The 24,819-nt window shown below is 31.2% G+C and overlaps 3 protein-coding genes across 6 annotated transcripts; 2 read left to right on the top strand and 1 right to left on the bottom strand.

Annotated features, from left to right (window-relative positions):
• Positions 1-1,014: 1,014 nt before the first annotated feature.
• LOC124533877 (uncharacterized protein DDB_G0283357-like) lies at positions 1,015-3,273 on the bottom strand. Its single transcript, XM_047109425.1, has one exon. The coding sequence runs from the start codon at positions 3,136-3,138 to the stop codon at positions 1,552-1,554; it is 1,587 nt and encodes a 528-aa protein (XP_046965381.1). The 5' UTR covers positions 3,139-3,273; the 3' UTR covers positions 1,015-1,551.
• Positions 3,274-7,361: 4,088 nt separating this feature from the next.
• LOC124533631 lies at positions 7,362-9,233 on the top strand. Of its 2 annotated transcripts, XM_047109034.1 has the most exons (4): positions 7,364-7,620; positions 8,073-8,183; positions 8,279-8,383; positions 8,947-9,233. In XM_047109034.1, exons 1-4 carry the CDS (start codon positions 7,439-7,441, stop codon positions 9,155-9,157), a joined length of 609 nt encoding a protein of 202 aa, XP_046964990.1. In that variant the 5' UTR covers positions 7,364-7,438; the 3' UTR covers positions 9,158-9,233. The 2 variants fall into 2 exon arrangements, with proteins under 2 accessions (XP_046964991.1, XP_046964990.1); XM_047109035.1 differs by lacking the exon at positions 8,279-8,383 and having other exon boundaries at positions 7,362-7,620.
• Positions 9,234-11,278: 2,045 nt separating this feature from the next.
• LOC124533529 (MICAL-like protein 1) lies at positions 11,279-23,822 on the top strand. 3 transcript variants are annotated; one of them, XM_047108875.1, is made up of 14 exons: positions 11,279-11,714; positions 11,799-11,983; positions 12,071-12,135; positions 12,268-12,616; positions 13,093-13,760; positions 13,838-13,965; positions 14,050-14,130; positions 14,207-14,402; positions 18,443-18,584; positions 18,931-19,101; positions 20,015-20,129; positions 20,262-20,361; positions 21,398-21,536; positions 21,989-23,822. In XM_047108875.1, the coding sequence occupies exons 1-14, from the start codon at positions 11,563-11,565 to the stop codon at positions 22,162-22,164; spliced, it is 2,667 nt and encodes an 888-aa protein (XP_046964831.1). In that variant the 5' UTR covers positions 11,279-11,562; the 3' UTR covers positions 22,165-23,822. The 3 variants fall into 3 exon arrangements, with proteins under 3 accessions (XP_046964831.1, XP_046964830.1, XP_046964833.1); XM_047108874.1 differs by having other exon boundaries at positions 11,280-11,714; positions 18,931-19,107; XM_047108877.1 differs by having other exon boundaries at positions 11,576-11,714; positions 11,784-11,983; positions 18,931-19,107.
• The last annotated feature ends 997 nt before the right edge of the window (positions 23,823-24,819 follow it).

Genomic DNA, 24,819 nt, shown 5'->3' with positions numbered 1-24,819 from the left:
ATAGACATTACACAAAATCATCAAAGGCATCAACAGTAGATGAAAAATTAAAATATAATCTAAATTGTTAAGGGCAACAAAACCAACAAAATAGTTAATAATCTCGTATCGTGACGGAGATTGTAATTGGTAGGAGATATCAGTAATCAGATATTAAACTTTTTTTATATCACCAATGCGCTACCTACCGACTACCTTTATCATATCATAATAATAAACAATGGAAAAAAGACCTGTATAACAAAATAACTGTCAAATCTCATTAAATACTAATAACTATAATACCAAGATTGGTTGACAATTTTAAATTAAGCTTTTGCGTGTCTGACTGCGGATTATCTTCTTTAATTCAACCTTCTCGTTTCACTTACATTTTGAAATGTATGTAAAGTGTTAAAATTAATTATCGGCGAATTCGCATCAATGACTCATGAGACGTTGCTGATTTGTTATTACATATATGTACTTGTTCTTCTCGTGATTTGTTAATATTTTTTTAGAGTATAATATGTATAATATGTACAGGTTTTGTGATAAGATTATTTAAAATCAATCACATGAAATAATTCTGCTAATTGGTATTTTTTACATACCTACAAAATCCTAAATAAATAACCCATTCCGTAGTACTTTGTACTACCCAGATGGCTAATACATTTTGAGAAATGATTACTACTAATGATGATATTTACTTTAAAAGTTCTTTTACATTTTCTATGTAAAAGTTTCCCATCCTTTAATAAACACTCTTTGAATGTTAGTCCTTAATGATAAAATCCAGATTTCTTAAGTTTATCGCTGATTATATAATTATATACGTTGTAATTACAACAGTTAGTTTTCGATACAAGTAAAACGAAATTAAAAATGTAAAATAGAAAAACCTGAAAAGTAATTATTAATATTTCTAAAGATATAAATAGAGACAACTTTTGAACATTAAAATACATAAAAAATGACAAGGCTAATAGTACATTATAATTAATGTTAGGTGTTCTAAAATAAAAAAAAATAAAGAGAATAACTTTTTATATTATTTGATTCAGAATTTACATCATTGTGTTATTGGTTATAATTTAATTACTATACATTTTATAAGTAGGTAAAATGTAGGCTAAGTTTTACTTTACAATATCCAACGACTTCTACATAGATTTTTTTCTACAAAAATACTATATTAGTGGTAACTGTTACATTCAAAACTAATCATAAGATACAATCAGTATTTTTCTGGCAAACTGTAGTAATAGATACATATAAAATTTTATAAGTTGCTTCGAAATACAACCAAAATATTTCATAATCTCAAAATTTAATGGTACTCGATTATTATGTTATCAATACTTATATATAAGTTTATGTCATATAATATTTCCAAGTCGAAAATTATACTAAAAGTCATTTTAATAATTTTATACAACTTAAAGAGTGGTCCGATTCTATTTTATTGTTATAGTATAATATTTCATCTGTAGGCTTACCATAATAATAATCGACAAATCATTTAAACGAATCAGTACTTTAGTACTTTAACTAGCATTAAAAAAGGAATTATTTTTCATTTGGTTGCAAAGGAATAACAGTAAGATTATGCTTAACACTGTAACAGGGATTAATCGGATCTCTGATTTCTCCTGGTTCTTGTGTACAATTAGGTAGAGCATGTTCGCTGCTGGTGTTTTCAGGTATATTTGAAAGTTTTAAAGCAGTCGGAATTTCAGAAGATATCTTATCTTCAGCAGGAGCCGTCGTGAAGGTTTCTATGTTCGTTGAATTTAAATCAATTGGTGGTTCCGTAACATTATTTTCCGCTGCTGATTTAAGAAGGGTAGAACAAGGTATAGTGGTCATAAATTCTTTTCCTTCCTTTGTAACAACGGTAATCGTACACTTTGTATTATCTTCTTTATTAATGTTATCCATACCTAAATCCTTCACATCAGCATCCGGAGTGAATGAAGTCGCAATAGAGCAAGGTATTGCAAGTACTTCTGTCGCATTATCCGTATTTATAGTTAATGTACAGTTAACTAAATTGGCTAAGAAAGGATCTGAAACTGGTGTTGTGCTATTTTCAGGGGCAACAGCAATCGGTTGCCCTCGGTTATCATAAATTACTGTGTGATGATGACGACCAGTCGATCTAGCCAGATTCCATAAAGCCAAGCCTGTTAATACAGTGCCTATTCCAGCACCAGCAATACCAACTCCAGTTAAAGCACTTCGTGTTTGACTTACGCCTCCGAAGTTCTTGCCATTATTAGCATAACCTCCAAAATAGCCAGGTGACTGTGGTCCGTATGATCCGCCATATCCTCCATGTCCTCCATAGCCTCCATGTCCTCCATAACCTCCATGACCTCCGTAATTTGTGTAAGGTGGAGGAGGTCCTTGATGATGATTGTTGTAGTTATTTCCTAAGCTTGAATATGGTGGCGGTGGTGGTCCATGTTGGGGTTGGTTATTATTGTTAAAACTATTTGTAGGAGATGCTTGAGGTCTGAAGTTATTGGGTGAGTTCATTCCTTGATTAGAAAGAGGTGCAGAGTTGGAACCTGATAACCCTGATCCTTGTGGGTATCCGGTACCAGAACCAGAATTTCCAGATAGACCATTTGAAATTGGATATGAAGCCCCCGATTGACTGTTCTGCGGAGAATTTCCAGATTGCTGTAACGGTACGTTACTTCTTTGGATGTTTTCTTGTTGAGATGTTTTTGGTGGACTGTTTCCAGAAAGGCCAGTATTACTTTGTGGATATGAATGACCTGATTGACTTGTCTGCGCTGGATTAACAGATTGTTGCAGAGGTACATTGCTCCTTTGAATATTTTCTTGATGAGGTGTTTTTGGTTGATTATTTCCAGAAAGGCCAGTATTAGTTTGCGGATACGAGTGACCTTGGTTATGACTTTTCTGAGCTGGTTTTTCTTGCCATCCAAACAAAGACGGTTTGGGTGCGGAAGCTTGGGAGTGGCTTAAGGGAGTAGGCGCTGGTTGCGAATTTGTATTCGTTTTTCTACCTGTACTGCGGCCAGACCCCGAACTTCGACTTCGAGACATGCTTCTTTTGGATTCGATGTTAGTCACTACCACAAGAAGCACAATAAATGTCAAATATAACGTCTTTTTCATCATTTTCACGAATTATAGATATACTTTTATATAGAGATAACCAAACCAAATACTACTATCCGTACACTTTAACGACGTGTGATCAACGCAATTGTTCAACGCAATGTGTTTCTGGAACGTTATAGTTGGTCACCCACCCTAGGTGAGCTAATATATGTTATTATTGTGAGGAGGTCTACCTTTGCATCGAGGTTACAACTTGACACGCGCAAACAACTGTTTTCATCGAATCAATAAAGTTGCCGTGGTAGCTACAACAAAACAAATCTTTTAATAAAAAGTAAGGAAAAAAATTTCAGTAGGTAACTCTAATAAAAATATCCGTCATTTATTGAATATCGTATATTATATAAAATAATCTTATTGTTGATTTTTATTAAAATTACGTAAGAAACGAAATCCTTCGTTTATTTTATAAATTTAGCTAGAAATTTGATAAGAACTTACTTGTTTTTTATCTTAAAATCAATAATTATTTAGCATCGATAATGACTAGAAACATATGTACCAATAAGTATAATCATGTAGCAAATAGGTTACATTTTATATGTTTTTGAAATCTTGGTACAAATATTGAATCAATTTGAAACATTTTTTTATAGAAATATATTTTTACGAATTACACATGAAGTTCTGTAGTCATTTTGGACTATTTTAAGAAAATACTTTTATTTAAAAAAAATCTTCTAAAACGTGGTGTGTTTCAATAGTAACTCTTCATCTTCAGCGGAAATGTCATTTGCCCTTGTTACCGCTGTAAATATTGAGGATAAATTTAAAGGTCCTTATGCCATTGGCATAAAGATCAAATCTCAAAGTTGTTTACAATGTTTGTGCTTATTCAATTTTGAAACAACTCTTATAGTTCAATTGGGAAATTAGACTTTGCCTTGTCATGAGGGTATGGTATGTCTGTTATGTATTTCTATACCTATTGTATGTTAATCTTAATAGTAGTAGTACCTTTAATATATATAAAACTAAGAAAAATATTGCCATGTTATGCAATACGGTGTAATGCACCATATATCGTAATGTAATTTACTCAATCACATATCACAAGATCGCAACTTATTTATTATATGGAAATATAAGTTTAAAGATCTCTAGACAAAAGTTTCTAAATTATAAGTATGTGTGTAATTTGAGTGTCAATTTTTGTAATTTTATAAGGTCATTATTTTAATTAATACGTATTATAGAATACCTATATAATATGTATTAATAAAATAAAGGTTGTTTCAGGAAACCTGTACCAGTGGAAGCCTATGGTCTGCTGGTATAAGCTATATTATCTATCGACATATAAAAGTTTTGGGTTGCATTTTTATGCGAAAACGGAGTTCAAAATTGATGCAGTAAAATTGTGAGATTTATTTAATGCAATTAAATAACTTTTCTCATATTTTCCGATTAATATAGTGATCAATTATGATTAGACTTACTTACAAAAAAAAACTTTTCTTTCCCAAAGACGTACCAATTAGTAATTTTGCTAACGTGCTCAGTCTTCGCCTTAGCAGTGATGTTTTTCAAGAACCTAGATACAAAGTTGTATTTCCAATACGCTGGTATTTATACCTATTACGAGACGCTTATTTATTAGCCCAGACCCGGTAACGTTCCCATTTTTATAACGACGCGTTCGTCTAGGCTTGATAGCATCCCCTCTTACAAGCCAAAACCACTATCAAGGTTAAGAATTGCCAAATAAATAAATAATAAATAAATATGAGACAACATCACATACATTACTCTGATCCCAATGTAAGTAGCTTAAGCACTTGTGTTATGGAAATCAGAAGTAACGACGGTACCACAAACACCCAGACCCAAGACAACGTAGAAAACTAATGGTAATCTACATCGACTCGACCGGGAATCGAACCCGGGACCTCAGAGTGGCGTACCCATGAAAACCGGTGTACACACCACTCGACCATGGAGGTCGTCAAAGATGGGCACTATCGCAAAATATATAGACCCATACCCTGAAGCACCACATCGGTGAATAAGGGACAACGTTTGGATCAATTGAAAACAAATCTGACCCCAATGCTGTGCAAAGGACCAAAAAGAAGAGAATGTGTCCCGCGAATTCGGAAAGCAGCCTGGGCATCAATGTTTAGGTATCCTGAGCTAAGAGAGAAATTCTCCACCGTAATGCCTGAAGGTACTGAACTCTGCTCAACCATGATGTTTTAGGAGAGGAAGGAGATAAGATTCCGGGACTTTCACATACCGAACGGAGACACAGAAGTTTAGCTACCACTTTTTAGTGAGATAGTAGATACTTCCCCAGTGGACAAGCCTATTCGGCTGCAACCCGTAGTCATTGTATGGATTCAAAAAACTTTGATTAATTAATAATACTTAGAAACGTCCCTCATGTAATCGACCTTATAAAATTGTACATTGTGTGTCTTCTTATGAATCATAAGTGTATAAGCTATCTATCAAACGTAAAGTAATTGATTGCTAATTCCACGTAAACACTTAAAATCCAATAAAAGGAAATAGATTGTCGCCAGGGCAAGTTGTTCCTACAAATACATAAGTTTTATAAATATTTTTACGTAAAAAATAAACAACTCATGTTTTTGCTTCAATTCGATTTCTTTTTTGTTTTTGTTTATGATTCATAGTGTCGGGAGATTGACCTAAACTTAAGAAAATTGTAATTAAAACGAAAAATATGTATCTAAATCAAACAGAAAACAAACGAACAAATGAAAAGACCTATTAACATTTTTCTAAAAATGAGTATTTTACCCACCCAATTTGGCACCGGTGCAATACTGATACTACATCTACATATACATGTAATAAAATTGGAGTGTTCGTATGTAAAAAAGCCCTTTTTGCTTATACATACATACATACACATATATATTAATACACGGTACATATACCAAAATAATATTTTTTTCAATTTTTATCGATCGGCCTGTCTGTTATTTTTTTGTTCCGGCTAATCTCTGAAACGGCTGAACCGATTTTGACGGGACTTTCACTCGTAGATAACTGATATAATAGGGAATAACTTAGGCTACAATAATATTTCTTTTTTATATTCAGAGGCGTACAAGGTCGCGGGCATAGCTAGTATTCAATAAAATGCCTTTTCATAGAACATTCAGAATTTTTTGCCATAACCAATACAAACGACTGTCACTACATTTTAAATCTGTAATATCTTCGAAAATATTCAAATTACATCTTGTAAAGGGTGATCTATGTTAAATGCAATGTATTTAAGGTACATAATTAAATAAGTATTATTGATGTATTACTTCCCGTAAAAAGTAAAGAATAAAAAATGATCTTTATTTATTTATTCTTACTCATATAATATTACATTTTACAAATACATTTACAAATATAAAATACAAACAGATGTATAAAATATATTTAAAAATATAAAAAACAGAGGCCAACCAGTGGCGGGAACAGGGTCTAAGCCACCGGTGCGGTGGTCAGGGCTCCAAAGAGAGGAACTTCCTCACAATACGCGCCGTGCCGAGGAGTACTGCCTTCTGCATCAGGCCCTTGACCCAGCTGCCTAACGAGAGCCTCTTAAGATGTTGGTCGAGGCTCTTGGCCATTAGGCCATTCGCTGAAACAACTATCGGCACAATAACTGCTGTATCCACAAAAATGATTATTTTTAAGGTGTGCAATACTGTACGTACTACATTATTTTGATTCTCATAGAGTTCAGCCAACCTTTTTAATGGTAATGCAAAAAATGTTTTGTTTAACTACGACATCACATTAGATAGCTCTATAATTATTAGTATTTTTCTATTATGTATTACGAACCATCCTCTTGAACAACTTTATTTATTTAAAAAAACTGCATCAATATTCCTTGCGTTGTTTTAAGATCTACGCATATACAAGGACATACAGACGGGAAAATAATTTGTTTTATAATATGTAGGTATTGATGATAATATAATACAACGAAAATACTTAAACTTTATTTAAATTAAACATCGAAAATTTTTGTTTTTAACTTAATTAACTACCTATTATCGAATCAGAATTGATCATCGGTAAGTATACATGACATAAATTCGTTTACCACTTACATGCCTTTGTTCTTATGATTTTATAACCACACAATGGATACGTCACAGATAGCATATCACAATTTTTTCTTTGATTTATCTTTATAATATTAATTATAGATAACTGATAAAACTACTAATAAAATGAGTACTCTGTTTTACACTAGTAAGCCATATTTTCTTGAAGAGTTACCACCTAATTGTCCTTAACTTTTGTATCCTTATTGAAGATGTTTCTTTATCTTCTAATATTAAGTGTTTTGAATATTTCTTTAGCACTGCCTAATGGAAATATTCCCCAGAATGTCATTACCGTACCGCCTAATTGTCCTGAGGGTCAAGAATTGATAAATGGACAATGCAGAGACATTTGGAAAAGTGGACTCACAACACCATTACCGAGATCACTGATGTAAGTAATCATAATTTGGACTAAAATGTTGTTTACCCTTTGGCACTGATTACCAATAACAATGCATACTATTATACGAAAGATAATTGATTTTTATTCATGACTTTTTATGGGAAAGTTTATGAATTAGATTGTTACGACCAATATTAATATAATTATAATTAAAATATGATAATGGTTAAAATCATATGATTTGCGTAATATTTTATTTCATAATATTATATACACCAATACCACAGTTAAACGCAAGGCAGAGTACCTACACAGTGTTTTTAACCTCATTGCACGAATAATGAACCAACAAAAATGCCTAAATAATAGTCATTTTTTACCCCGAGGAGAGGATCCACCTATGTGGTATATTATTCTATTAAAAAAATCTTTTAATTGCTTTGTATTATATTTCTCTTATTTTTACTATATTCTTAAAAAAATGTTTATATTTTTATTAGATACGGGAAAAATGTCACCCCTATGAACATGGTGACCGTTCCTACAAACTGCCCTCCAGGTCAACAATTAATAAATGGACAATGCCGTGATGTTTGGAAAGGAGCTTTAGCGTAAGCACTAAGTTTTATATCGAAATAGAAAGCGTTTTAATATAAAATTACCTATATAATCACAGGAGATTAAGCAATTTTACGTTTATCTTTAGGAAAAATGTCACCCCTATGAACATGGTGACCGTTCCTACAAACTGCCCTCCAGGTCAACAATTAATAAATGGACAATGCCGTGATGTTTGGAAAGGAGCTTTAGCGTAAGCCTTAAGTTTTATATCGAAATAGAAAGCGTTTTACTATAAAATTACATATATAATCACAGGAGATTAAGCAATTTTACATTTATCTTTAGAAACTTTCCTTACATTTGTTTGTAGTTTTATCAAACAATGCCTTAAAGCACTCTTTATTCATTCGATATTTGTGTTATTGGTAGACGAATGGTACGAAAACTCTTATCAAAAGAATGAAACCTTTTTGTAGTCTTGTTTTACCTATATTAAAATAATAATGTTTTTATATAGAAAAAAAAGAAAAATAAAAACTGCGTCATTAATAAATTTTCATACACATTGTATGTCTAATCAATGTAAAAAAAATATATAATCACAAATTTTAAATACTTATGATAAAACAATGTCAAATAACCATGATAAAAATAAATATTTACATATAAGTATCTACATCTTATTTGCAACACAACATACTAATTGTTATCGACTGATAGCAAAGCAACTAATAATATAAGTAGCAAAATTATAATAAATGTATGAATAGTTAACTAATTTTAAGAAAATAAATTATACTTTAAACTTTTCAGTGAATCGAGGCTATTTGAAATGTTATTAAAAAGTCCATTGGCAAGATCGGCAACTCATAATAATCAAATCTCCAAGCGCGAAGAACACGAAAACGGAAATGAAAACATTCTTGAAAGTAATGACACTTTAAGAAATATAATAAGTGTCCCGACTCAGTGTCCTGAAGGATATAGACCTGACGCTCTTGGAATTTGTCGCAGAATTTTTTAATATATTTTAATTGATATTATCGATGGAATACATACTAACGAATGAATATGAATGAAAATACAACCATTTAGACTTATATGTCTTATTATTTAAATTTATGTAACTATGTGTGTGTCTATAGATCTATTCACTTACAAAGCTGCTCCCACATTAAATTATTATTATTAGATATTTAAGTGTATTCGTATGAGTGGCGATCGTCCTTAAAATATGTCTAGTTTGTCGATAGTTAAAAACTAATTAAGTTGTAATTGTTAAGCTTATTTCATTAAAAAACAATTAATTTAGTGTAGTTGCAGTCTTGGCCTGTTTTATACATCGGAGGCATTTAATATTCGCAACAACATGATAATAGATTTTGTTTCTGCTTCTTAGACATAAATGCTACATGCTTACTCAGTCTCACATGATAATTTCGTTTAGTATATCATATATTTTGGTATAAGAATAAAGCAGTGCCTATAGAAGTCAAGTCGAGATGGCCCAGTGGTTAGAATGCGTGCATCTTAACCGATGTTTGCTGGTTCAAACCCAGGCAAGCACCGCTGATTCATGTGCTTAATTTGTCTTTATAATTCATCTCGTACTCAGCGGTGAAGGAAAACATCGTGAGGAAACCTGCATGTGTCAAATTTCATAGCAATTCAGCCACATGTGTATTCCACCAACCCGCATTGGAACAGTGAGGTGGAATGTGTTCAAAACCTTCTCCTCGAAGGGAGAGGAGGCCTTTAGCCCAGCAGTGGGAATTTACAGCCTGTTGTTGTTTTTACAGAAGTCATCACAGACTGATATTTTTTTTGTCTTAAAAAAATGAAAGCTTTCAATAGTTTTTTATAAACAAGTGGGAATATTTTATTCCTAACGTGGGACGGGAAAAGTATTTATTTTTGAGCTCATGTTCAATTCTGAAAACAAAGAAAGACATGATAGCTCAACTAGGTATACTTATCAGAAATTAAATCTATGAGTGGCTGTACTTGGTTTCGTATTTTTTCTGATAAATTCACACTAAATGCGTACGAAGATTTAAAGTTGTGGTACCACACCACTGTTTGAATGTTGTTGAAGAAATAGCGTCATTGCATAATCAACTAGGGGAACCCCACTATCAACATCCGTTATCAGTGCAGATCGATTTTACGAAAGTATTGACAGAATTTAATGAAATTAAAACAGTTTTTTTGTAAGTTAGAAGTTTTGGAAGTTATTAATTTGTTGAATTATCTTAATTTAAAGATTATACAGATCCTAAATAATATATCTGCATAACATAACTGGATTATTTAGCTTACAGCATTCAATTTCATGATTATTTTGTTTTTAGTATTGAGTTATGGTTTTATTTAACTACTAATCACACAATGTACTGATTATTATTAGAGTCCTTCGGTACCCTACTCGTACTCATACGTTGCGTTCTAGCTTAAACAAAATATTAAGCGTAAATATGATAGAATATGGATATTAAAAATGTTAATACTCTTAATGCACAGTTAAATTCCAAAGAACTATACACCAAGAGAAGACAATGAAAGAAAATGAGTTTTGGGCATAGACAATTTTATTACTGCCTACTAATTCATATATTCCTATGAATGTTTTTGATCATTCTTATATATTTAATATAAATCAGATATAATTTATATAAGAGTGATATTTTAAGTGCGTTTCTGTGTTAACCGCATGTAGTCTAGTGCAGAGCCATTTCAAAACGTATAGTTTAAAGGTTAAGAAAGAATAACTTCAACAAATGTATCTATTTCCTTAAAATAAAATAAATAACAGAAGTAAAAAACATGATTAAAACAATAATATTTGTTTAACAAATATATTATTATTTGTATTGATTTTACTGTACAAATAAGTCACAGTTCTAGTTCTTGTACCCAAGAATCAATTAAAAAAAAAAAAAGTCGTATAAGACCACTACTCAACGGTACGTATTGTAAAATTTTGCAATGTTTGCAATTAAATAAACTTCTGGTTCACGTTCAAAAATATTCAGTTCAATTTTAAATTATCTTTACAGATTAAATATTTCGAAACATAACGTAATCGTAGATTGTCACCTCACCACAGATTAATGTTACTTCACTCAGAAAGTCTGCATTTTTTCTCCACAAATTTACCATCGACAAACTTTATCCAAGAAATATTTATTTTGACACATCATTTCATTATAACAATTTCACTTTCAGACGATAGTTTATCAAAAACTTTGTAATTTTTAAAAAACGTTTATACTTCTTAGCTATAATGCAACGTTTCAAACACAGTATCGTTATGAAATAATCATTTCATTTACAGTCAACTATTGTTTAGAATCAAATGATGTATATTTTAAAAGTCAACTTTATAAAAATCTTTTAATATATAATAAAACAACTTTAAAGAACCCCGCGATGTCTGAAGTAAAAGGAACTAAGGCTTTGGAATTATGGTGTAAACGCTTAGTCAAAGATTGTCCAAATGTGCAAATAGATAATATGACGACTTCCTGGCGAAATGGCATGGCATTTTGTGCTCTAGTTCACCATTTTAGACCTGATTTGGTGTAAGTTTATTATGAATTTATCTTTTCCTTATTTACTAATCTGGATAAAAAAATGTTTAGACTCTTAAGCTCCTAATCTTTCAGAGATGTATCAAAGTTAAAGCCCGAAAATATATATGAAAACAATCAGTTGGCCTATAGTATTGCGGAAAAACATTTAGGAATTCCAGCTCTTTTAGACCCAGAAGATATGGTGGAAAATGAAATTCCAGACAGATTATCAGTTTTAACATATTTATCTCAGTTTTATCAACGACTTGGTCATACGGGTAAGTTTGAGTTGAGAGTACGGTTGACATTAACTTTTATATTTTAATATGTAATGGTATGGTATAATCTTTAAATTTTGTTTGCAGTAAACACAAAAGTATCTGAAAGTGATCCTAAAGTAACATCATCGTCAACAACGAATCAAGGATCAGTTAGTATTGACTCTTTATTAAATGCTTGCAAATCTTTTTGAATGTTATTGGCTTTACTCAGCACTGCTCTATTTGTGATGTTACTATTTATCTTTAATTCTCAATTCTACTCTATATATTCACCCTTTTAGACACCAATCAAATTTGGAAAAGTGGCTTTAGATAAATGTGCCGTCTGTGGTTTGCCTGTATATCTGGCACAGAGACTGATGGTGTCACAGAAGCTCTATCACAGGAGATGTTTCCGGTGCTCAAAATGCTCTGGGCATTTAAATCCTAAAAATTATCATATTGTTGATTCGTCCAATTTTTCTTGTGACTCCTGCAAAAATGAAAAGACCCTACCTAAATTAGTAAATAACAATGACCAAATAGGAATGCTGGCATTTAGTAGTGATATGAGTTCAAACCCAGTGATTCTGAGGACTGAAGAGCCAGTAAGTCCTAAAGTTACCAAACCAAGACCGCAGTCAATATTAGGTGAGAATAAACCAAGTACTTTAAATGTCTACTACATCTTTTTATTTCACTTTGCATGTATCTATTTTCTTTAAAACATATGTTAACTGTTCTTTGTGTATGTGTTTTAAAATTAATATAAAAATCTTCTTAGATATATTCAATCTAAGAGCACTCATATTTATTTTACAAGAATTTCATTACAATAACACATAGTTGTAGCTCAAACATTTTTTTTAAATAATGTACAAACTATTGTTTAAATGTGTCAATGTTTTCAGGTATGTTATCTTTGTATTGCATTGCTAAATAATTAAGTAATATTAAAAAGTGACTTATCAATGCATTTTTTAAATGTAATAATAACATTAAAATTAACATTAAGTTCGACTTGGACATAGGGTCTCATTACTTTATTAATTATAATTTTTGAAATACATAATATGTTTATTTATTGATTACAAAAACACAATTTATTATATGTTTTCATTTTACAGAAAAAATAAACATGTTTGAAAAGAATATAGAAAAAGATTCAAGTATTGAAGATAAAGTAGGAAATATTAGTTTAAAAGAAAATTTTAGTAATAAGTATAAAGATATAACAAAATTGGATGAGGTTGATAAACCAACTAATATAGAGAATCATAATATTGATGCAAGTAGTATAGAAATGAAATCAAATGAAAATGAAGATGATCATAAAAAATCTGATAATATTTATAAAAATCCTCCAGAAAAACTGTATAAAAGTAATAAAGATAAATTCAATTTTTTACAAACACAATTAGCAAATGATACTCCAGATCCTGATAATACTACAAATATAATAAAAGATTGTAACTCAATACATATCAAAGACGGCTCTGAAATGACTTCTTTGAGTACAGATACAAATGGCATATCAAATGACATAGAAATTAAAAATAATGTAACTGACGATAGCAGAATAGCTCAAGGCAATGGTATTTCGATAAATTTAGACATTTCATCTTTAGACCTAAGCAAACCTGATAAAATAGAACCTGAAATTACCATAAGTGTACCACCTAGAAGAAAAAAGCACAATATGACTGAAAAAAAATTAACTGAAAGTAAAGTAACAACTAAAACAATCAAACAATATCCTGATCACTTAAACCCTTTTTCCGAGGATGAAGATGAGGTATGTCTAAAATTATTATCAAAAAACTTTCTGCGATGATATGGGATATAATGCATGCCTTTCCAATTTTTATTTAGCATGACCAACAGGCAGTACCCCATAAAGTCAGCACAAACCCATTTGGTAGCAGCGACGATGAAGAAGAAGAAGTTCCTTCAATCCAACCGTCACCAATAGTACCTAATGCTCAGACATCAACACCCTTGTATGTTATTACCCTGTTTATATATTGCATGAATTTAAGCTTTGTTTATATTGCTTTTTAATGAAACAATTTTTTTAATTGCAGGAAACGGCACATTAAGGCCTACAATCCTTTTTGGTCCGATGGTGAAGAACCCTCTTCTGATGAAGAATTAGAAGAGAAGAGGTATTATTTTATTATTATTCTATTAAATATATGTATAATAAACCTTTAGTGATATTTGGAAATTATTTGTTGTCAGTTCGAACATGCACAAATCTTCAATAACAACAAGCACACCGAACCTCCCATCGAGTCTGCCCAGACGGAGGAAGCCGAAAGCACCCCCGCCGCCCTCCATTATCGCCGAGCATTTAGGTGTTCCTTCCACGTCCATGGACGACGTCGCTAGCATATCCTCATTCAGCTCGCACACATCCACTATACACTCTGATCAGGTAAGATTTGACCATGCTTTTAGCTTTATTAGCATAATTGAACCACCAATTGGAAGAAGGAAATAAATCCAAAAAAGTAGGAACGGAGATAATAAAAAAAAACTTATTAACTTTTTGCTTTCAACTTATAAAGTTATAGGACATCAATGATTATTAAGAAAATCAATCCTGATTAAAAAGAAAAAGGAAATCAATGAAAATCCTGATTTATTCACCGACAGACCTGCCTCAAATGTATAATATTGAGCCCTACATCTAAAGAATGTAAGAGTGTATAAAAGTGAATATGTCGAAAAGTGGCGTTTATTCTTCCAATTGGTGGTTAATTATAAAGTAACAATTCACTGATCAACTGTTTATTTATCTTATGTTTAAATTAGTAAGAAGTAAAAAAATTAGGCTTCATCAAAGAGTTAATGCTTAAAACAAGGGAATACACAAACATATTTATTGAAATCTTGGTACTTCTACTAAATACTTTAATGCCACATTTGAATACGTATCCTTACTCAGGTATAAAAAATGGTATATAAATATACATAAGTTTTTGTCAGAACAATATAATATAAGAAAAATATCAAAACTATATAATAAATAAGATAATTATTTATATATTATAAATTACCTAGGAGAGGCACGAAAATGAATATATGATTTTCTATTTAGAAAGCATTCCTTATTTGCAATAGTGATTACAAACATGAGAAGTGAAAGTTTGAGGTGTATAGACTTTTAAGTATTGTTACACTCACACTAGGTATGCTATTTAAAAATATGTCTAAATGGAAAGTGAGTATTTACAACATAATATCCTTTTGTGATGTTAAACCACACATATCCGTCAAAATTTCATACATTTTTTTTTATTTAAAAGTAGAACTATTAAGTTTAACACTGATACGCCATTTAAATTATTAAATAAAACATACTGAAAAATAGAACATACTGTGATATAATTTATAAAAAGGAAGAAAATTGATTGAACGTATACAACTGCTAATATAAGGAACTAATTCTTTATATTTATTAATAATCTTAGAAAGTTACACAATTTGCAAATATAAACAATATTTATATCATATCATTTTCTTTAATTAATATGCACTCATGCGAAGCCAGTACTAGTCGCTAATTGACCAAGGAAACACGATAAAAGATAAATAGTAAAGAAACAGCCCGGAAATTACATATGCAAGTGTCTTCATTAACTATTCTTTAAGTAGAAAATGAATTATAAAATGCGATTACATATTTGTCTATTAAATAAAAAACTCAGTTGCGCTTGCAGTTAAATTGTAATCGCGACTTTGTTTAATAATCACGTGTTTACATCCATTAGACCAAATCGGATCTTTAGCAGCTTTCAATGACATGATTAGAGACAATGATGTTTTAGTAAACAGATATGTTATTAACGCGCAAAAAGTGAAGACTAGAAAACGTCCTAATTGGGACGTTTGCCTTTAGTCGTTTTACGTAGTAATACGTTATAATACATCATAATTACGTAGTAATACGTTTTGCATAATTAAAACATCTAGTTATCCCTTTTACTTATTGTTTTATCAAGCTATCCTTTTTACTTTTAACGAAATGTAAAAATAAACTAAAATAAACGGTCCCCGGCGCGGCACACTTTTTTCTGTTGTTTAGTATTGGTATAACGTACCTATCTGTTTATTAGAATATCATTGAGTAGAGATAAATAAACAACTTTGACCTATAAAATGTATATTCAGTCACTTTTCGAGCTCTAAATATTTCACGGTATTCATAATAGGTTCGTGAAAAAAGGAATTTGAAAGTCGGTGAAATTGTTAACTAAACTTTAGAAGTAAAATTAGTTAAAGTGCATGAATTTTGCTTCGTTCAGAAAATTCAAAAGAAGTAACAATAATAATAGCATCTGAAACAAATGAAGGAATAATGTTAATTTCATTTCTAATTAATTATAAGATATTACCAAATTATAAAAAAAACTAGTAATGGCCCGCGGTTTCGCTTGCGTTCTCGGAAGTCGGTTGTATCATGTGTCAGGCAAAAAAGTAGCCTATGTTCTTTCTTGGAATTCTTGAATTTCATCAAATTTGGTTCGGCGCGGCGGCGGTTTGGTCGCGAAAGAGTGACAGACAGACAGAGTCACATTTATAATATTAATACAGATAGTTTGCATATGAATTACAGATGATATTAAAAATATATAACGGAGCAGCATGCCCGAGCGCGTTTTTAAAAAACATGACGTCAGCATAGCTGACGTCACGAGTGTCAGAGTTTCGATCTTTAACCATCTTCGATGGTATGAAATAAAACTCAGGAAATAATCCTCTCTGATTTATTCCATTATGAGACGGTCCGATCGCTCCGGCGGCTCGACCAAGTCTGTCGATACCGGCGGGCGCTTGATCTTTTATAACAAAAATAGGTGGGTAGACTTATTCACTCAAGTTAACAGTTGTTTACAAACATTAAAATATTTCAGAGTAATTTAACATTTCAAAATTCACTAAAAATTATTCATTTAACAATGAAACAGTTTTAAATGATTAAAATAATCATAAAATAATAATTTCTGGACACGTGATTTCTTAAATTCGTGGTTTCGCGCCGACATATATATTCCGTTTAAATATATATATTTGTATATGTATATATATATTTGTAACATTAATATTCAAGTAAAGTAACTTGAAGTCTGACGGATCAAAGAACGAATACATTATTTCGATTTTGATTAATTAACGATAATTTCTAACGACAATATAAAATGATATACGTGATTTCTTACAACTTATTGTAGATTCAGTGTCAATGTTGTGACGCAATCTTCCTAAAGTTCGTTCTGTGTGTTTTAATTATTTAAATATATATGAAGATTGCAACGAATTCTTGGATTATTTTGAAATGTATATTAATATGTACATTGAACACCATGTTAAAACGGTCAAAGTGTTGTATTGTAATCAATTTGTTAAAGTAACAGCCCGTAAATTTCACACTGCTGGGCTAAGGCCTCCTCTGCCATTAAGGAGAGGGTTTGGAACATATTCCACCACGCAGCTGTTCCAGTGCGAAGCACATATATACATAGTGTTGCTTGCCTGGGTTCGAATCCGAATTCATCGGTGAAGACTCACGCGTTCTAACCACTGGACCAACTCGGCTCAACTGGGCCATCTCATATCTATAATAATATCAATAAATATGTTAATATTTTATTATTAAAAAAACTTCATAATGTAGCAGATCTATTAGCAAATCTCACGGAAAATTACATCTACGGTTTGTTTATTTTTACTCCTAATACAATTAAAATATAATATAGATTAGACGTGATAAAATACAGTAATCGTTAAACAGTATCAACATGTATTACCAGTATTGGCATTTCCTGTAACGTAATCAGTATGATATAAACAAGTAATAAATAAAATAACGATTATCGCCAATAATTTAGTGTGGCTACAAGATAAAAAGTAAACATAATTAATATCTTTCAATCATTAGACAATACAAATGGCTATGACCCTGCCTTTCAAATTTGTAATGTCCTCAAAGATATTCATTTAAATAACACAGTGTAAAGGGTCATATTGATATATATTATATACACAATGAATTTAAAGTACATAATTAAATAGGTTGATGTATGTGTTAAAGTGACTTCGTAAATCAGCCCTTATTTCCCGTAAAAAGCAAAGCTGTATATATATATAAAACAATGTACAATACTGTAGTTCATTATTTTGATCTTTCTCGTAGGCTTTAGCCAGCGTTTGCAATGCAAGCGCAAAAATTGTTTTTATTTACATCACCTTAGAAACTTCACATAAACCTTCTTCGTAAATCAATATATTAAAAAAGCATTCCGTTGTATAATTTTAAAGATCTAAGCATACAAAGGGACAGCCAGGAGCAAACCACTTTATTTTATTTTTATACTATGTAAATGATAATGATTGTCTAATGTAACTTTTGTAATATGATTTGTCAGCTAAAGCTAAATAAATAGTATGTATTTAGAGTCAATCAATTTACAGAAATCATTCGGTTTATCAACACCAAAATCGAAAAAGAAGCGCCCAGCGCCCACACCTCCCGACAGTCTGTCGACTGCGTCGGGTTTTGGTGGATCAGCCGAAAAGGGGATCGACTCATTTGGCCTTCGTAACACGTCAGATGGTAAATTATATACATAAGTATTTCCTACCTATCTCAACGATGATCTTACACTAGTAATGTAGATTGCAAAATATCATTGTTATCAGATACCCATAACCAAACAACTAGTTTCATGAAATTCTGAGTCACAGATATGGAACGAATGGTACTCTAAATATCTATTACTATACAAATTCTTTAATAGATTTCATATGCAATATCATAAGATTTAACCTATTTCAAATACAAGAAGAATAAAGCCAAGTAAACAATTTTGACTTAAAATTAACGAGATATCAATATTATTAATCGTAAATATCGCGTTTTGAATGTTGGTTATTTCTAAATGCCAGTTGTTTTCGTCCAGGTGCACGTAAAGTGAAGGGACCAGCTCCAGGTCTGCCGCTGCCGGAGCGGCGCGAGGTGAAGATGCAGATTACGGTTGAGGAGTTGCAGGTGCAGCTTGACATGCTGGAAACGCAGCAGCTGGGCTTGGAGCGACAGGGCGTGCTCATTGAACAGATGATTCGCGACAAGTGTGAGGGTAAATTCGATTTCTGCACTACTTATGCTATTACACGCTTTTCTTCTATTAAATATTAGAAAAATGTTTTGGTGTAAGGAAATGATACACTTTACATAAGCTTACTGATTATTAATTACAAATCTATGTTTTATACAAACATTTAATTAAGATTATGTTACGTTGTATATAAGGCTATAACTTGGTCTACGATTATGACTTAATCTATGATTTGTAAATAATAATAGTAGCTAATCTATGTCCAAGAGACGCACACTGATCGATATCACGCTGCACAGCGCCATCACAAAGTCTTAATTTGATAACAATATTCCTAGATAAGTTTATTTTTCATTTATTAATATCGATGTAGTCATTGAAAAGATATAACAACTTAATGTTAAGCTACATATTTATTCACCGCTATTAAAGGAAATTTTACCTACTTATTGTACGCTTTTTCCTAATGTATAATTAAAAATGTAAAAACAGTATTTTTTAATTCGACCAATATGTAAATTTTATAATTATTAATTATACCATACGTGAAGAGTCGAGATGGCCCAGAGGTTAGAACGCGTGCATCTTAACCGATGAATACAGGTTCAAACCCAGGCAAGCACCGCTGATTCATGTGCTTAATTTGTCTTTATAATTTATCTCGTGCTCAGCGGTGAATGGAAGACATCGTGAGGAAACCTGCATGTGACAAATTTCATAGAAATTCTGCCACATGTGTATTCCACCAAGCCGCATTGGAACAGCGTGGTGGAATATGTTCCAAAACCTTCTCCTCAAAGGGAGGGGAGGCCTTTAGCCCAGAAGTGGGAATTTACAGACTGTTGTTGTATACCATACATAATAAAAAAATGGCACAAGTATAGCCGCGACAGAGCTGTTAATTAAAAATTTATGATCGCTTGTTCAGGTGACGACGGACCTACAGCTCCGCAAGAGGAAATTGAAGATTTAGTCATACAACTATGCGAACTAGTCAATGAGAAGAATGACTTGTTCAGGAAACAAACCGAGCTGATGTACATGTGAGTAACATAATCGTTAAATTATTCACGATTAGCATATATTACCTTTTATGTGCATATAGTGTGAGCAACAGGATATTATGTTTCTTTATATAATAAGACCTTCAATGTAACTTGTATTTATTTTTATAGACGAAGGCAACAGAGACTGGAACAAGAACAAGCTGATATTGAGCATGAAATTAGGGTCATACAATCTCGCCCAGCCGTCAACCGCATAGATGCAGATAAGGTAAATACAGATAAAACAATTGAGGCAATAGAATCCATAAATTTTAGCATGCAATATAACGCTACTATGTACGTCTTCTTATATAAATACACTTATGTAACCGTGTAGCCACATTAAGGATATTGATTTTTTTTTTATTAAATTGAATGAGTATTAAGGAAGTAGGAAAAATGATAAACAAACCTTAGATTTACGTATTACATGCGAATTGATAACACAGTTATATTTTGCAATACGCAGTTTATGATTGATATATATTTATTTATAATACAACACTATTGCACTCAACTACATATTTATGCTTTAATTTCTTCTGCTTCAACTTCTAAAATCAAAAAAATCAAAATCAAAATAAACTTTATTCAAGTAGGCTTTTACAAGCACTTTTGAATCGTCATTTTACAATTAAGTGAAGCTACCACCGGTTCGGAAAGTAGATTCTACCGAGAAGAACCGGCAAGAAACTCAGTAGTTACTATTTTTTAACATTTAAAAAATACAACGTCATGTTAATTAAATACAATTATTTAAATTAATGTATCCTGCTTGGAAGTCAACAGGTATTAACTCCACGCTTTTTCATCGCTTATCCAATGTACGCTTAATGTATATACGAATTATAATTAATAAGATTTTTGTGGTAGGGCTCTGTGCAAGCCCGTCTGGGTAGGTACCACCCACTCACCAGTTATTCTACCGCCAAATAACAGTACTCAGTATTGTTGTGTTCCGGTTTGAAGGGTGAGTGAGCCAGTGTAACTACAGGCACAAGGGACATGACATCTTAGTTCCCGAGGTTGGTGGCACATTGACGATGTAAGGAATAGTTAATATTTCTTACAGCGTCATTGTCTATGGGTGATGGTGACCACTTACCATCAGGTGGCCCATATGCTCGTCCGCCAACCTATTCCATAAAAACAAAAAAAAAAAAAAGATAAGCAGTAATTGCGCGCGTAAGTGAATGTCGTAACAGTTTTCAGGAACAATAAACATTTTTAAACTTGAAAGCTACTAGATCTGTGTTCTTGTGCAGGTGCGCGAGGAACAACTGGTGTCTCGACTGGTGGAGATCGTGCGCCTGCGCGACGAGCTGGTGCAGCAGCTGGACGCCGAGCGCCGCCGGGAGCGCCAGGAGGACCTCGCCATCGCAGCCTCCATCGCTACCAAGAGAGGTACCTCAGGCACATCACAAAAACCCCAACAACAACAGCCTGTAAATTCCCACTGCTGGGCTAAAGGCCTCCTCTCCCTTTGATGAGAAGGTTTGGAACATATTCCACGCTGTTCCAATGCGGGTTGGTGGAATACACATGTGGCAGAATTTCTATGAAATTTGTCAAATGCAGGTTTCCTCACGATGTTTTCTTCACCGCTGAGCACGAGATGGATTATAAAGACAAATTAAGCACATGAATCAGCGGTGCTTGCCTGGGTTTGAACCCGCAATCATCGGTTAAGATGCACGCGTTCTAACCACTGGGCCATCTCTGCTCTATCATCTATCACAAAAACCCCACGGGGACGCAACTCGATTGTTTTGCTTTTTTTTTATACCAGGGGGTAATATATTTGTTTATTAATATTTTTTGATTTTTTTCTATAATATACATATGATTTCTTACAGCACAAAGGAACAGTGAATCAAATAGTTCTTCGATGAAATCAACGGAGGCAATAACACCAGTAAAGAAAAACAAAGTGAAAGACAAGGTTAAGAAACAGCTAAAAAAGGCAAAGCACACGTTAATATCCAAGAAAAAAGATGAAGACAAACCAGAAAAGGAAAAAAAATCAAAGTGAATTTGTATATATTTATGGTCTTTAATATTTTAATAACGACTAACATAGACCTTTAAGTAAAAATGACGTATTAAAAAAGATCTTACCCTAAAATTGTATAAAAAGCGTAAAAAGTACTTTAGAAGACTGAAACATTCCACTGAACTTGTAAGTTGTCATGGGGATACTTTATAAAAATCATGATTAACATTTCATACTCAAATATAATTTTAACAGAACAAGTACCTAGGTCAAATATATTAAATAATCTAACCCGGTCATTGTAGCTTTCAGGCTTTCTTTAGAAGCCCAAACTTTTATTATTAAATTTTAAGAAAGTAATATTGAAATATTCTAAAATAACAAGATTCTAATATAATATTATATGGTGGTATACACAGCACAATAACATTTGCAATACTTTAATAATAAACTTTTACTGTATGTATTGTATATAAGAAATATATTATAATGTTTAGTTAGTAAAAAGTTCTACATACAATTAATTATAATTACGTTTTAATATTAGAAAGTGTTTCCATTTAGTATATCAATTCAAATTTAGACTTTGTATCATTACAAAACAGCAGTTCACTATTTGGAACAATTTAATCTATCAATATCAGAATCTCACTATTTCATTAAAATTACGAACGAATTATATAAATAACCCATAGAAATAAGTGTTTAAAGGTATACTCAATATTTCAATGCTTTTTAAAATAAAGCAGTGCCATTGGTTTAAATTATAAATACTGAAGTATGTTGTCAACATGTTTGTCCTAATTTATACGGCCATTTGATATTCTATATTATTATAAATGAAAAATGACAGATGGTATAGTTTTAATTATAAGCTTATATTATTAGAAAACTGTCATCATAAAAAAGGTTTTCCACAATACCTTATTTAATAACACCGCTCAAAAAAAAAATAACTTCGTTGTTTCTTAACTTATGTCTTCTTACTATTACATCATTCAATATTTTTTATGTTAGTTAAAGCAATTTTTACTATTACTATAATTGCTTAAATAATTGTATCGAGTATATTATATAAAAATTTTATTCAGTTAAAAATGTTATATTCAAACTCAGCATATATTATTGCATTAGAAATTGTTGAAACGGAAGCGATGAAAGCAGTTTTTATTCTTTTCTCATGCCATATCTTTGATTTAAGTAGGTATTTATTAGTAGTACCAATGACTATGTGATGATTACTTTTTCTTAAATAATAAATATATTCCACACATCAACAGAAGTTAATGTATGTATATATGTTTAATATTGATTATGAAAGCGTTATATAAAATAGAATAAATTATTTATTTATAATCATGTGCTGTTCACAAAAATATCAAACAATTAAATGTAATTTCAGGTATCTACAATTTTTTTATTAAGAAACTATAGTCAGTGTAAAAGTTAATTTCTAAATTAATTATATTTACATATGTTGAGCACGCTAAACATTGTATAATACTCTGTTTATTTATTTTTTGCTAAATATATTTTTTTCTATAATATTTACATTTGTTATAAATATTTAATGTTATACACTTACATATTACAATTTATATTAAAAATAGTCTCGATGAATTTTTTAACTTACGTAAGTGCACTTAACATGGAACTTAACACTATTGCACAAAGATAATATACTTTTTTTTTAAGTTTGACCTTGTTTTATTTTTTGTGATATTATATTAAATAGCATATTTTCAAATTTTATATATCTATACTAATCAAAGACTTATTTCATAATTTATAACTAGTGATTAAGACATGGACTAAATTATTATTTTTTTCTAATATTTAAAATTAGTATAAAATTGTGATTGTGATATTCGAATCGTAGCTCTTCGTAAGCAATAGTTGTTACAATGGGTTTGGACTATTGATAGCAGTGAATAAATTTTGAAAAAAGGATAGTGACAAAGTTAAAGTTCTCGTTAATGTTTCTTGAATTCATGCCGTGATTTGTCATTAATTATTATTATTTTATTGAAACGTGTCTTTGGTTATAGGCGGTCGTATGTAATTTTGTAAAATGTACATTTCTACAAGAAGACTTACAATTTTAAAATTTGAGGTAAAATTTAATGTTTTGCATAAATCGATTTATTCTGATACTTTTTACTGAAGCAAATTTAATTAAACTTATTATAATATAGTGTCGTAATCTGGCCTACTACATAACTTATCTATAGAAAATAATAATATCGAAAAATAACTTCATATCGATAGTTTAGGTTAAAAGTAATGGTTGTTACAATAGTTTTAATAGTATTTGCTCATGGGGAGCTATTGATACTATCGATTTGATAGATAGACATACACATGACAATACTATCCAAAGACTCCAATACTGTTGCTAACACCTTAATAATCGATAAGTCTATCGATTGTCTATCGATAGTGGACTATCGATATGTAGCATCAGTTTCAATACTACTTTTGAGATAAAAATCAGCGAAAGTCAATTACTCTTTGTAATAATACGTGATGTTAACAGTAAATTACCGCTTGATATTACAACTTATCGTAAATGAAATAATTTACTTTAAATTTTGATAAATAACTGCCAATCAGTGTTAAATATTAGTCATCTATATTTATAATTAATAAATACTTTTATAATAAATAAGTCTTGTCAAAAGTATACGTATATAT

This window comes from Vanessa cardui, chromosome 11, assembly GCF_905220365.1.
Source record: "Vanessa cardui chromosome 11, ilVanCard2.1, whole genome shotgun sequence".
Lineage (NCBI taxonomy): Eukaryota > Metazoa > Arthropoda > Insecta > Lepidoptera > Nymphalidae > Vanessa > Vanessa cardui.
Note: the sequence above shows the minus strand (reverse complement) of the source record. Positions and strands in the feature narration are given on the sequence as shown.

Coding starts and splice junctions, on each gene's coding strand:
- LOC124533877 (XM_047109425.1), bottom strand. CDS start 3,138: ATGATGAAAAAGACGTTATATTTGACATTTATTGTGCTTCTTGTGGTA.
- LOC124533631 (XM_047109034.1), top strand. CDS start 7,439: ATGTTTCTTTATCTTCTAATATTAAGTGTTTTGAATATTTCTTTAGCA. Junction 8,184..8,278: donor GTTTGGAAAGGAGCTTTAGC/GTAAGCACTAAG, acceptor GTTTATCTTTAG/GAAAAATGTCACCCCTATGA. Junction 8,384..8,946: donor GTTTGGAAAGGAGCTTTAGC/GTAAGCCTTAAG, acceptor TAAACTTTTCAG/TGAATCGAGGCTATTTGAAA.
- LOC124533529 (XM_047108874.1), top strand. CDS start 11,563: ATGTCTGAAGTAAAAGGAACTAAGGCTTTGGAATTATGGTGTAAACGC. Junction 13,761..13,837: donor TTTCCGAGGATGAAGATGAG/GTATGTCTAAAA, acceptor ATTTTTATTTAG/CATGACCAACAGGCAGTACC. Junction 14,403..18,442: donor CCACTATACACTCTGATCAG/GTAAGATTTGAC, acceptor ATCAATTTACAG/AAATCATTCGGTTTATCAAC.